Source organism: Pholcus phalangioides, unplaced genomic scaffold (genome assembly GCF_987345545.1).
Source record: "Pholcus phalangioides strain wild (caught in Gottingen) unplaced genomic scaffold, Ppha-v1.0 ptg000037l_1, whole genome shotgun sequence".
Taxonomy (NCBI): Eukaryota; Metazoa; Arthropoda; class Arachnida; order Araneae; family Pholcidae; genus Pholcus; species Pholcus phalangioides.
Genome location: NW_028301624.1, coordinates 2,001,372 through 2,015,281, shown reverse-complemented (window position 1 = coordinate 2,015,281; position 13,910 = coordinate 2,001,372). Strand labels below are relative to the sequence as shown.

Genomic DNA, 13,910 nt, shown 5'->3' with positions numbered 1-13,910 from the left:
TATAAGAAAGCATTACATTTACATAACATGAAAATTCAAGCACATTAACCATCTTTACTTCAAAATATGGAAGACGGGTTGCAGCACCTACAAGAACAACTCTCACAACATAAATACATCAGGGTAACACATATATACATACTCACACACAACACATTCCGACATGTACAGATTCATTAAAAATTCTGCAGAGGAATGTGCACGAGGTGCATGTATGGTTAAGTGTAGCAGTAGCTATTATATTTCTTTTATCGTACTGCACTTAACTGTGCTGCACTGGAACCCCTGCCGCCATCTATCAAATCAAAGCAAATCTATGTACTAATTCAAATCACGTTTGGTTTTTTAACCCTTTTTTGCCATCAGAGAGTGTACCAACACTCTCTGTTGTTTCTTCAACATTACATAGGGGGGGTGGGGGCCAAAACTAATGCCGACTCTAGTTCGTTGGGTAAGATTCTGAGAAGAATCCTCTGAGTGGTGTCTCTCAGTCCTTGCTCCAGCTGATAAAGTATCTAATTGTGGCCCTGTGTTTAAGGGACAAAAAGTCTAGTCCCACTTGTATGCCTCTTTCGCAGATGTGAGTATGTATATGAAACTGTGGACTCCACATCTTTGCATGGAGCCCGAGCTTTTTTTAAAAACCCCACACTAAGACTCTCAGGCAGGGCCACCCCAACCAGATGCTGAGCCTGGTGTGATAATTTCTGTATCCATTATCAATCAACCTGTCCATTCTGTGAGAGGAGAATTGAAAATTTAGAAAATGAAAATTCAGAATATATCAAAGAAATAACTTAAAAATTTGTAATAATTCCAGATATGATGGAAATTCAGAATTTTGGAATCAGTTCTTTCTAGATAAAAATGCCAGAATTTATGAAAGAAATAGTTACTGTAATTGCAGGGCCCAGTGCAACTGCACACCCCTAAGGACAGCTCTGCTTCCAGACTAGAGCATGGGTGGAGATACGGGGGGCAGCATCAAAGGTGGAGTCGACTGATCTAATATACACTGCTGGCCACCGTAAATGCAACACCCTAAAGGAAGCATGCAAATAATATGAAATTTACAACATGCATTAGCGGAGGTGAGATATGCAAATGATTAGAATTTCAGCGCAGACGCACATCACGCGCGCCTGTGGCGCCACTTCAAAGCACTATTTAAGGCTTGGAGATTTCGACGATTTGAAGTACGGCAATTGTGTTTTTCTTGTGGTTTTTTCAAAAAAACGATCAATTATGCCTCGTAGAAAACAGCGATCATCTTTTGATCAAGTATCCGAGTTCGACAGAGGAAGGATAGTGGCCTACCGAGATTGTGGATTATCTTTCAGGGAAATCGGTAGTCGTGTTGGACGAAACCAAACTGTAATGCGGATATGTGATCGTTGGATGCAGGAGTGTTCGATCGCATCCACCTCAGTGCACCACTTCACGTGATGACGTGCGTATGGCAGTGACGGATCGCTCAGCCGCATCACGAACCATAGCACAGCACATTCAGTCTGTACCGCATCATCCAGTGTCTGCGCGTACCATTCGACGCCGTTTACAGCAGAGTGGTCTGTCCGCAAGACGTTCATTGCTTCGTCTACCCTTGACGCAGAACCACAGACGTCTCCGCCGCCAATGGTGCGATGAAAGAAGGATGTGGACGGCACAATGGAATTAAGGCCCCTTTCACACGGAGCGGATGCGGACGCGGGTCCGCATACCCTTTCAAACGAGCGCTGAAGATGCGGACGAATCGCCCGCATCTTTAGTTCGAAATTCGTGCATAAAAACTGTTTTTTCGCAATTTTTGTAATTATTTTTCTCCTTCACCCCTGATTCAGTGCCCATAGGCAGCCTAGAGGCATTCTTTGGTGGTTTTTATCATTGAGCCTAAAGATGCCTCTATTCCGATCCTCACAAGTAGTCGATGGGAGAAAATATCTTAAAATATTTTCAAAAAATTTTGAAAAAAAATCTGTCGTTTCGGAAAAATATGAAAGAAAATTCCAAAAACACATTCAATGTTCGAAAAATCCAATCCAAAAACATCCAAAACATTCGATGTTCCAAAAAAAAAAAAAAAAAATTCAGCAAATATCAAAGAATTTGCAAGTATGAAAAAAAAGGGGGGGGGGGAACTTTCAAAATGTCTGTGCTTAGAAATATTCACATCACAATTCTGTCTTAGGCCGGGATTACACTATAAAAGTTTTGTAAAAGCTCTTTGATAAAACGTGAAAAATTCAACCATTAAGATCACCGGTTGCATTTGCTTGAATGCAACCGATGCGCCTATTGGTTGAATTTTTTAACTTTTATAAAAGATCTTTTACAAAACTTTATAGTATAATCCCGGCCTCAAGTACGGATTACACTATGAAAATTTTATAATAATTCTTTTAAAAAAGCAACTAATAAAATTATCGGTTGCACTTGCAATTTATTAGTTGCTTTTTTCAAGTTTTATAAAATAACTTTCATAAACCTTTTAGAGTGAAATCCCATCCTTAGATTAGTCATTTCTGAAATATAAAATTTCATTTTTTCAGTTTATAGACTAAATATTGAGTAAAATAAACTTGTAGGTATTCGGGGGGAACCACCAAAACTATTCAAGCGCTAGGGTCTTCAAACGTCTTAATCCGGCTCTGAGTGAGCACCGTACGTGGATAACGTTGTTTAATAAAAGTATTTTTTTTAAAGTTTAAAAAAATTAAAAGATTAAAAATTTAAAAACATAACAAATATTTAAAATAATATTTCAGATATTTATATTTTTTAAATAATTTTAAAAATTTAAAAAGAAAAAAATTAAAATTTTTAAATTAAATTTAAAAGTTATTAAAGTATGTAGTCAATTAAATATTCGTAATGGCTTATAGTTTTGGTCCCGTCAGTGGCCGTTGTTGGCAGGTTTTATTATATAAAGTTGTGAAATATGGACAAAAGGCAGTTAAAGTTTCTATATCTCAATCTCAGAAGGAAACGAAGGGATACACGTATGTAGGTACATTATATACTTGTATTAATGAGCAGGGACCATCATATGGTGTTTTTAAGGGTACTTATGGCAAATAATTAAAAAAATTCCGTGAAAAATCACCTTCAAAAAGTAGCCAAAGATGCGGACGAATTCGCTCCGCATCCGCATCGTCTGAATAGCTCCGAATAAACCTATTGTCAAAACTTCTATGTGCGGATGCGGAGCCCGCACTTAGGTTTTGACACATGCGGACGACGTCCGGACCCGCATGAACATTTCCTAGGTGCGGAGATTTTTCGGCTCGTCTGAAAGGCGCAGTATATTCCAATTGTTAAAACTTCTTCCGGACCCGCATCAGCATCCGCATCCGCTCCGTGTGAAAGGGCCCTAAATTGTCTTTACTGACGAGTCACGCTTCTGTCTGCAACACCACGATGGTCGGATTCGAGTCTGGAGACACCGTGGAGAGAGGATGCTGAACAGCTGCGTTATGCACCGCCGCACTGGTCCTGCGCCGGGTATTATGGTATGGGGCGGTATTGGATATCACTCTCGCACTCCTCTAGTACGCATTGCCGGTACTTTAAAAAGCCAGCGCTACATCTCCGAGGTGTTGGAGCCAGTTGTCCTTCCTTACCTTCTGGGCTTGCCCACAGCCATATTTCAACAGGATAATGTGCGACCACACGTGGCACGCATTGTCCAAAGGTTCTTCGTCAATCGCCAGATTGAATTGCTTCCCTGGCCAGCTCACTCTCCGGATCTTTCGCCGATAGAAAACATGTGGTCCATGGTTGCTCAACGACTGACCCAGATTACATCCCCAGCTGCCACACCAGATCAACTTTGGCAACGCGTGGAAGCTGCTTGGTCTGCTGTACCCCAAGAACACATCCAAAGTCTCTTTGAATCAATGCCGAGGCGTGTGGCAGCGGTGATCTCCAACAATGGTGGCTACTCTGGCTACTGATTTTGGCAGGAACCACACTTCACAGAAGTCTATAAATTTAATCATTTGATGCTTGGTCAACATGTTATCTACAAAATAAATACTGTTGCGATATCTCTTGTCTTTCTTGGTGTTGCAATTTGGGTGGCCAGCAGTGTATATATGAATTGACATCATCATCGTGCCCCGTGTTCGTTAGAAGTTCCACAGAGGAATATGGACGAGGTTTTATATATGGTTTAGTAGTAGTTATGAGTAAAATAGCTGACGAGAGAACCAGTTTCAAAATTTCAATTACACACAACTAGTAAAATCACTTACTAGATGAACAAGCAACTCATTTTCTTCCCCTTTGGTTGCAAGCGGAAGCGAGGGAGGGGAAGTAGTCACACCCATATTGTATCCAGGAGATAACAAAAACACCAGCAATTAGTGAGAAAAGTAGCCCACCCTTCAACTTTACTGACCCTAATAGAACATGCAGCGAGTTTACCAGATAACCTTATTACACAGTGACTTTATTATCAGCCTGTAAAATCACAAGCGAGTAGCTAGTAAAATTGACCAATATAATTGAGCTTTAACAAGATCTAATATCCTCTGATGATTATGCCAACTGCTGGTGTTTGGAAAATTTCGAGTCCCTACTCGAACTCACAATGGCCCTCTAGCCCCAAGAGCAGGGCCCGATCATGACAAATCGGGGCCCTGGGCAAGGATACTTTTGGGGGGCCCCCTCCCCCCTCTAATCTAAAATAGATTTCTCGGGTGTAAAACGATATAAATTGCATATTTTTAGAATTTTTTGTCCGATCAAAAACTTTTGAACATAAAACTGAAAATTTAAACCATTTTGTTTCACGTGTACCCTTTAGTTATCAAGAAATAATAAAGTATGAGACAAATACTAACCACATCAATAAAATCACCAGTTGCGTGGCTAATGCATCACAAAAATGTTTTATTGTGAAGTAATTCACTTTTTTTTCTGCTTTTCATTTTCGCAAAATCAAGAATTACATTACTGAAATCCAATTTTTTTGTTACTTCTCCTTCAATGCAGAGTAATGCTAAAGAGCTTAGTTTTTCCTGCAGAATACTAGAGCGTATGGGAGACTTTAGACGCTTTAACAAAGAAAAGGATCTTTCACCAGAACAATTTGTTACTGGCAATGTTAAAAAAATTCTTACGGCACTATCAACATTGGAAAATGTCTCTTCCAGCTCTAAACATTTCAGTTTTTTAAACATATCTGCAATATTATATCCATCTTCCACAAGTGAAGAAAATTGCTGTAGCTCTTCAGGAAAAGAATCATCTAAATCCTGAGGGTAGGATTTTTGCAAAGAAATCGCTTTATCCATAAGTTTTGATTTCAACTTCATTTCACTCATGCAAGCAAACTTTTTCGCTGTGCTATTATACGGCTCTTTACGAAAAGAAAGGTGTGAAATTAAAGCATCACAAACAGCATAATAAATACTTGATTTATAAGCTTCACGAGGTGTCAGGTCAACTTCACAGCTATGTACTGCATGAGGATCTTTGCTTCTTGGCTTTAATTTTTTTTCTTGCTACATCGTAATCAACATCCGGCTCACACATATCTCTTGCTAATTTTTCATACTCCTCAAAATTGTCTCTCACATATTGAGTAAATTCAATTAAAGATTGGTACAAAAGTGTGACACGCGTTAAATTCATAGATTTTTGAAGTTCCACACTGGTTTGATTAAGCCTTTGTAAAAGGGTATCCCATACAACGATGTTCAGTACAGTTTCCAACTTTTTCAACGTTTTCAAAAGGGATTGTGCCTCCAATTTTGTGTATGCAGTTTCATTTTCTTCTGTACCTAATCTGTTAAGAGTAAGTACAATGGCATTATAGTTCTTCCTTAATGATTTAACGGCATGAGCATCAGCACACCACCTAGTACTACTGCGGTTCTTCAATGTTGATAAATCGCCACATTTTTTCAGTTCTTCATTTAGTATCTGCCACCTGTGTGTTGATGAAGAAAAGAAAGTATATATTTGTTGCACAAGACAAAAAAACTGCATTGCACCACTGCATGACTCAACAGCATTAACACCAACCAAGTTAAGAGAATGAGCTGCACAAGGAACAAAATCAGCGGAAGGATTTATGCTTTTTATTCGGGCTTGTAACCCAGAATATTTGCCGGCCATATTTGATGCATTGTCATAGCTTTGGCCACGACAATTTAATACATTGATTCCAGCATCTTTTAGAGTTGTTAAAACAATTTCTGCTAGGGTTTCTGATTTATGGCTGTACATTGGAACAAATTTCAGAAATCTTTCCACAGGTTCAGCTCCGACAACATATCGAATCATAAAACACAACTGATCAAGATGAGTAATATCTGGGGTAGAATCAATAATAATTGAGTAGTATTTGGCAAGCAGAATTTCGTCAATGATTTGTTTTTCGACTTGTTTAGCCATTATATGAATAAACTGATCTATACATGTTGAGGACAAATAGCTTACATTTCCTTTGCCAGGATTCCCATATCTCTCCAAATGTTTTGAAAGAAATGGATCAAATTTGGCTATCACTTCTAAACAGCCTAAAAAATTTCCATTGTGCCTAGATCCAACAGTTTCATTATCACCAAAAAAAAGTAGACCCCGTATAGCCAAAAATTTCACAACAGCAACAACTCGTTTAAGCACAGACATCCAATACTTCGTCTCCTCTTCATATTGCTGTACCAAAGATGAATCAACTCTTTGTGAGACATTTGCCCGGAGTGACAGATCCATCATGGCTTGCTTATGTGAAGAAGAGTTTTCATGCTCTTTTAATCTGGTAGCAGCATGCTTCCAGTCCCAAAATCCTTCAATTAGCTGACCTTTACATGAGCTGTTGCTATTGGCATGTAGCAATTTGCACACCCAACAAAATAACATTTTCGATGAAGCCGACAAAACCAACCATTTCCTTAAAAGTTTTTCACCATTTTTTTTGGTATGATAAAATTGAGAAATGGTGAGACTTCTCTTCACACCTCCAAAAACTCTTTCAGTCTCCGACAGCAAATCGGTATTTTGAGGAGGGGGATTACATATAAAATATTCCACCATTTCATTATTAATAACAGTCTACATTGCTGGGTCTGGATAAAGAAAATTTTCATTTTTCTCAGTAGCAGCTAGGCTTACACAACTAGGCTTACTATCATCATCATCTTGAATCTGAACATTCCTCAAACATGCTCTGGAATTATCATATTCATTAATTATTGTTTCATCATCATCAGCTTTAGATTGTTCATTACATGGCGAATTGACTTTTGCATGTGCTGCAAAATAATTTTTTAATGAACTAGCAATTTCCCCCCCCCCTCATCTTTCTGTTTTTTCAACTTTCTCTTTGCAGAGCCAGATAAATAAGTTCGAGGGGACATAATTAAACTTAAAATATTGAAGTTACCATTGAGCTATAAAATGTTAAACATGTTGAAAACAAACATTGTTTGCTTTTCTCTGTTATGGATTGTGATGCCTTTACAACGACTAGCATCGCAGCACCGGTGCTTCTTCTCATCTGAGATTTAACTTTTTTGGTATCAACAGAAAATTCCCTGAACCGACCAATCGGAACTCATTTTTCCTTTATTAGAAAAAGTAGTATTACAGTTGAATAATAGAAGTTCAATTTCTCTCCCAATAACTGTAAAAATATTTTATTAATGTAAAAAAAAATTATATTTATATTTTCTATTCTTTAAAAAGTTTAGATGCATTACGAAAACGAAATTCCTTTTTTTCTAAGTATTTAAGTTTTACTTAAAAAAAACAACTTTTCAGACTTTATTATTATAGATTTGGGGGCCCCCTTCAAGCTGGGGGCCCTGGGCAAAGTCCCGATTTGCCCATGCGATAATATGGCCCTGCCCAAGAGGCTATTATTCATCGCAGCACAGTTATCAAAAGCATACACACAACTGCTTAAACTTTTCAATCATCAGAGAAACAAAAAACAAATTTTTTATCGCATACATTTCATTGCCAATTTTTTACTTACAATACTACAAACAATTCAAATACATTAGCACTAAAAAAGAACACAAAAAGCATAAAGTAAAATTCTAAGAATCATGGTTAAATAAATACAACATGCATGATTTATGATCGAGACTAGAACAGTGGTTCTCACACTTTTTAACATCTGCGGCTGCCTTGGCCCAGTAAATCTTTTCCAGTGACCTTAGGCATAGAACCTGACATCCCACCAAGCCTATTCCAGTAACACACTTGTAGTAATAATGATTATAAAACCTCTTATTTCTTCTGACTAACGAGTATGCACACCTCAATATAATTGGATTGGAATGATGTTGCAGTCTGAGAACCACTGGACTACACAATACTATGTTCCTCCGATCGTCACAACATATTGAACATGTTATTGGAACTGTAAGATGTGAGTCATGGTCAATGTCCAAAGTTAAAATGCTTTGCTCATTGACCAGGAACTACCCTGTCACTTTGCAGTGTCCAGACTTGAGACATTAGTCGCAGCATGTACATTCACAACAAAATTCTCAAATGTCTCAATGATCTGCAAAAATTATTGGATTTAATAGATATGGTCATCCTAAGATTACGGCTAAGATTATTCTATAAGCAAGATTGCTGCCAAATTGGCGATTTATTCTTTTCCTATGTTAAAAGACACGCTGACATGAAAACAGAAAAATTTGTGTCATTCATAGACTCTAATTTTCATTCACATTCCGAAAATTTTAGATGCCAAAACCTGTTTACTAGTTGCCATGACACCCCAGTACCTAGGATTCTTATAGGCCCAGTTATAAAGAAATGGAAATGCCTGCCAAAAAAGTTAGATAGCCTCCAAAATTTACATGATACAGTACGTCAAAATTCAACAAAGGCACGATTCCTGCTGACCGCTGTCGGGCACCCATTTCAATGTCACATTCTGGACAAGAAACGAAAGTCAGTATAAAACTGACTTCCATTAAAAAAGGAATTTTTTTTTAAAATCAGATCGGGCAGGGCTTGACAAATCATGGGTGCCAGGTCGCCAATGCGACTAAAAAATTGTTGTTGGCACCCAAAAAAGATTGCCAAGATTCGAGTCAAAGGATAACAAAAAACTTTCCTTATTTCATTACGTCTTTCAACATGGAAAGAAGCTATGAAGTTCCCGAAGAGTCTAGAAAAACATTATTAACGCCCATGTTTCTCGAACAACAATCAACATTGGCTCCTAAGAAATTGGACTGGCGCTCACTTATTTTCTGCAATTTGTCAAGCCTTGGATTAAGGAATATTCATTGCGGGGAAAATAATTATTAGCCAGCATGCATATGTATGACGAAGCAGAAATGCTAATGACAATAATTGAAAATGACACTAAAAAATGCGAAGATAGCAGGTTAGATAAATTAACGGCTAATAGCTCTGTCATTGGCAATGGAGAGAAAATTGTCAATTCTGCGGAAGCCTCTCTTATAAAATCATAGTCATAGCCATTGGGACGACCGCCAATTGGCGAGGGGGGGGGGAATACCAGAAATCTTATGTAGGATTTTTTAACGATTGAATTAAAAAGTGAATAACGGGTCACACTGCTTAAAATCACAAGCACAAATGCCAGGCTACCATCAGAAACAGTTGCCTGAAACAAGCGGCCAAAACAGCTGTACTATTGCCAACATAGTTTGTATTTTGTTGGTACTCTAACTATACCACTTGGCACCTTTTTTTGTCTTGGGAAATTTTCTCAGAGACATGCATCAGCATGACAGAGCCAGCAGTCATAGTGGGCAGTAGTAGTTATATGCAAGCCTATTATCGGGCTAAAGGTGTGAGAAAAGAAAAAAAAAGTGTCAATTTGGTGTTGAAGATATGTGGTACGTCCATTGTTAGACCAGATTTTTCATCATTTGCTAGGGCAAGGCTTAACAAATTTCAGTGCCAACCAAATATTTTGGGAGCCAAGCATACTTCTTTTGCCTGAGAAGCTAGGGATTTAGTATGAAATTTCTTTTTAGTCACCATGGTGACCAGGATTTGTCAAGCCCTGCGCTAGGATTATCAGAGAAGCAATAAGAACACATATAATGTTTGAAAACGGGCCAGGGAGGATGGTGGTGGCAATCATTAACAGAAAACAAAAAAAAAAATTGGTCATAAAAAATGGTAAACCATAAAATGTGAATTAACGTCTTTTTCCTTGATGGGTTTGAACAACACCATCTCTTGCTACACTGCAAAGCAAGGCTGTAACTAGGCTGGGGCAATCAGGGCCCCGAGCTGAATAGGAGGGCTCCAAAAAATTTAAACTCATTTTGCATAATAATAACCCTTTCAAGAAGGGTCCTAAGGAAATGTCTGCCCCAGGGCCCCCAAAAAGACACACTATGGCCTTGCTGCGAGGTGTGACAAATCGAGAAATTAAAATTTAATATTTTAGGACAACAGCACATTTCTTTTACCCGAGCTATTAATCACACACAGAAAGTTTTAGGTGTCGTTATCAATTTTTTAGTAGCCATTGCGACCTGAATTTCTCAAGCTCTGGCGGGATGTCCATGTCATAGATTTGAACAGTATTCCATTTGCACAGGGGCTTTTTCAACCTAGATGATTCCACATCTAGTCCAGACCATTGTAATTTTTTTTGTCTTTTTTGTTTGCAATTATCGTTCTGCGAGTGGCATCCTTTTCTTGCCTTTGGCGATTCATGACAAATCAATATTTTACCGCCAAAAGAAAATGTCACTTAAAATAGATTAATCTGAGCTATTCCTTGCTAGCAATAATAAATAATTTTTTTCAAACTCACCACCAACCAAAGCAAATACAGTTGGTTATAGTGATTCCTATTGTTCTGTCGAAAATGTAAATGTGTTATATTAGGCGGTCATTATATCGACAGGTAAAAATATAGGATATTTTTTATATGAAAGCATTTGGAAATTATCATACCAGTTGTTGTAATGGAATGGTTGCTATAGCATGAGGTTGTTATAATGAGCGTTGACTGCATCACCAATTCTGGTCAGGCAATCGAAGAAAAAGTCACCAAACAGCATTTTGGGAATTCATCAACTGCCTTCACGGTCGATTTGAAATATACAATTCAGATTTTTTTTCTTCAAACTATGCCAAAACAGCAATATATCACCAACATCATCTTCCCTGGCACATTTTCTAACGTTATATGTAGTTCCTATCGTGCCACTGGTAACCCAAGCAAACAGCACCAGGTCTGGCATTAAAAAAAACATAATGAAACAGCGTTATACAGTATTTCAAAAATTTACCACGATGCCTCACACTCCCCCGAAATCCAAATAGAAGCCAGTCCCTAGAACTAAGTGATATGTTAAACATGCATTAGATCATTTCTACAGACTCTATAAACATCACCAATCGTTGCTGGAAAAATACATTAATTACAATAGTTTTTGCAAACGGCCATACATCTTTAACGCAAGAGGCATTTAAGCACAGAAAAAGCACCATCATATAATCAAACTCCTTTCAAAAGTTAGGGGGGGGGGGAGGTGGTTACTTGAACACGAATCAATCAAGGAATCTACGACACCTTATTTGATAATGTAACTAGTTGGATTCTTTTCTTTGGCCTTTCAACAATATTATTGGTGTTCTGCGATTTCGCCAAACTTGGAACAGAATTAGCGTCGATTTTATTAGCCAAACTTGGGACAACATTAGAGTCAATTTTATCAGTCATTGGTTCAATCATCACCTTGGAAATGGGCTCTTCAGTTTTTGTAGCTGTAGGACTTGATGATGCAGGGTTGGTGGATTTCAATTCTGTAGGCGATTGTTTCTCCTCTGGAACATTTTGGTCAGCGCCAGCAGGTGAAAGTGGTGTCTTTTTATTTTGTGCCTGCTTTATCTTGAAAGCAGCATCAATTCGTAGCTGTTTGTCGATTTTCATTGCCGGCGGACTGGCATCGTCCATTTTCCTCTGTTGACCCGTTTTCTGGACTTCATTGTTTTCTACATGTTTGACAACCCTAGCCAATTGTGTTACAGTCTCTTCTGAACGCAGCTTCTTCAGAGCGGGTTCCACCACATCATTACTGTCACCTAAGGTGATAACGACGACAGGTTTTTCGTGACTGATACTGACATTACCATCACCTGAGCTTTGACTCAAAGGTCTCGCTAGTTCCTCGTGCATTTCAACACCTTGGTGTTCCCGTTTAGATGCATCAGCATCACAATCCATCATTTCATGTGTTTTGCTATGGGCGCTTAGCATAGAATTCGGTGATTTTCCTGACTGATTCAGGATGGGCTCTGGCGATTTGACCTTTTTTTCTTTACCAGGGGTGAAGAAATGCTTGATTGTGCACATTTTTGGTGTTTTTTTCTGGGAGACTGGAATCTTTTTTGGTGATTTCTGCTTCCTCGGGGAAGGCGTTTTCTCATTCTGCGAATTTGACATCTCCTTAGTGTCGACAATGCCATTTTCCGCAGCTGCTTGAAATTTGGGGCTTTTCTGTACATGACTACCAGTTTCTACCTTTTCGTCCGGAGCAATGCTTGAGATCTTCTCGATAGGCTCGACTGGCGGCACATATATCTCGCCAAGTTCACCCTCGCTGAATATAATAAAGGAACAATAACCATCTGTGGATGATACCATCACCAAACGGCCGTCAGATGACCATGTGATGTCCGTCAAATGCGTGTAATGAATGTTAGAAATGTATGCAAATGGGAGCAATTGCTGCGTATCGTACAGGAAGATGCTATCTTGAGTGGCAACAGCGATAAGCATGCGGTAAGGAAGTTCAATCATTGGCGTCACAGTTCTCCCTCCTTTTGGTTCCCGCAGCTTAAACAGAACCGGGCAACAACGAACAGCAAGAGTGTATTTCGAGCCCGTTGGCAGCTGCAACATAGGATGCGTCAGATCATGCCTAGGAAAGCCATATGTTGAATGTATCTGTTTCTCGCCTTTCTCTCTGACACCAGAGGGAGCAAACAACAAGTTACCATCAGGCGTGAATGTCAATCGACGGCAGAAAGACTTAAGGGTGTCATCGTGGAAGAGTTTGCTAGGTCTTGGAACACCATTTTCATCCGTTTCCATCCATGGCGCTCTATGGGCTTTATATACAACTTTCTTGGATGCGACGCTATAAATTCTCAGAAAACGATCCGAACTCAGAGTAGCCATGAAATGATTTAGAGGATCCCAAGAGACGCCCTGTACAAAACCCTTACAGTCCTTGGACATGCGTATGTTCTGACCCTTCAAGACATCCCAGATGATGATGGAATTGTCTATCGAGCCAGACACCAGAAATTCGCTGTTAGGTGACCAAGAGATATCACAGATGTCATCGATGTGGCCCCTCAACACCTTGAAGGGTGCCCAGTCCTCTTTGTTCGTGCTCCCGTCTTCGAGGTCCAGCGAGGGCACCGATGTCTTCTCTCTCAACTTCCAGGTAATAATCGCGCCTTCGTCGTCTCCGGACGCCAACAACTCACCATTTGGCGAGAATCTGACAACGTTGACGGACTTGTTGTGGCGATTCAGATCGCAGGCGCACTCGACGCTGACAACGTTTTTCGGGCAAACGTTAACGTACCAGATAACAACGTGGCCGTCCGTCCCTGCGGAGGCGAGTCTTCGGATTTCACCTCCGTCCTGGACGACCTGGAAATCTACGCTGAGGACGGGATCGCGGCCGTGCCAAGATATTTGCGGCATTTGGCACTTCATTCTCAGTTACGTCTTTAGTTTACAAACAATTATATCAAATATAAATGAGTTAATTTTGTTTGTTATTCTAATAAACTAAATTCGCAATTGACGCAAGCTTACTTTGTCCAATGATAAAATGCTTTCCCGCCGAATCAGCGTTGCCAATCAACCAGCTCCTAATCATTGTGTGTACAAAAAATTATCTTTGTAAAAAAAAAAAATTATG

The 13,910-nt window shown here is 39.2% G+C and overlaps 2 protein-coding genes across 2 annotated transcripts; both read right to left on the bottom strand.

The window, feature by feature from the left end:
* Positions 1–5,457: 5,457 nt before the first annotated feature.
* On the bottom strand, positions 5,458–6,870 carry LOC149065887 (zinc finger MYM-type protein 1-like). Its single transcript, XM_089253318.1, has one exon. It carries the CDS (start codon positions 6,868–6,870, stop codon positions 5,458–5,460), a length of 1,413 nt encoding a protein of 470 aa, XP_089109444.1.
* An 850-nt stretch (positions 6,871–7,720) lies between these two features.
* Positions 7,721–13,834, bottom strand: Caf1-105 (chromatin assembly factor 1, p105 subunit). The gene has a single exon (XM_089253359.1). It carries the CDS (start codon positions 13,700–13,702, stop codon positions 11,534–11,536), a length of 2,169 nt encoding a protein of 722 aa, XP_089109485.1. The 5' UTR covers positions 13,703–13,834; the 3' UTR covers positions 7,721–11,533.
* Positions 13,835–13,910: the final 76 nt, after the last annotated feature.

What these genes read in the sequence shown, in the direction of transcription:
- Caf1-105 (XM_089253359.1), bottom strand. Translation starts at nt 13,702, where the DNA reads ATGAAGTGCCAAATGCCGCAAATATCTTGGCACGGCCGCGATCCCGTC.
- LOC149065887 (XM_089253318.1), bottom strand. Translation starts at nt 6,870, where the DNA reads ATGTTATTTTGTTGGGTGTGCAAATTGCTACATGCCAATAGCAACAGC.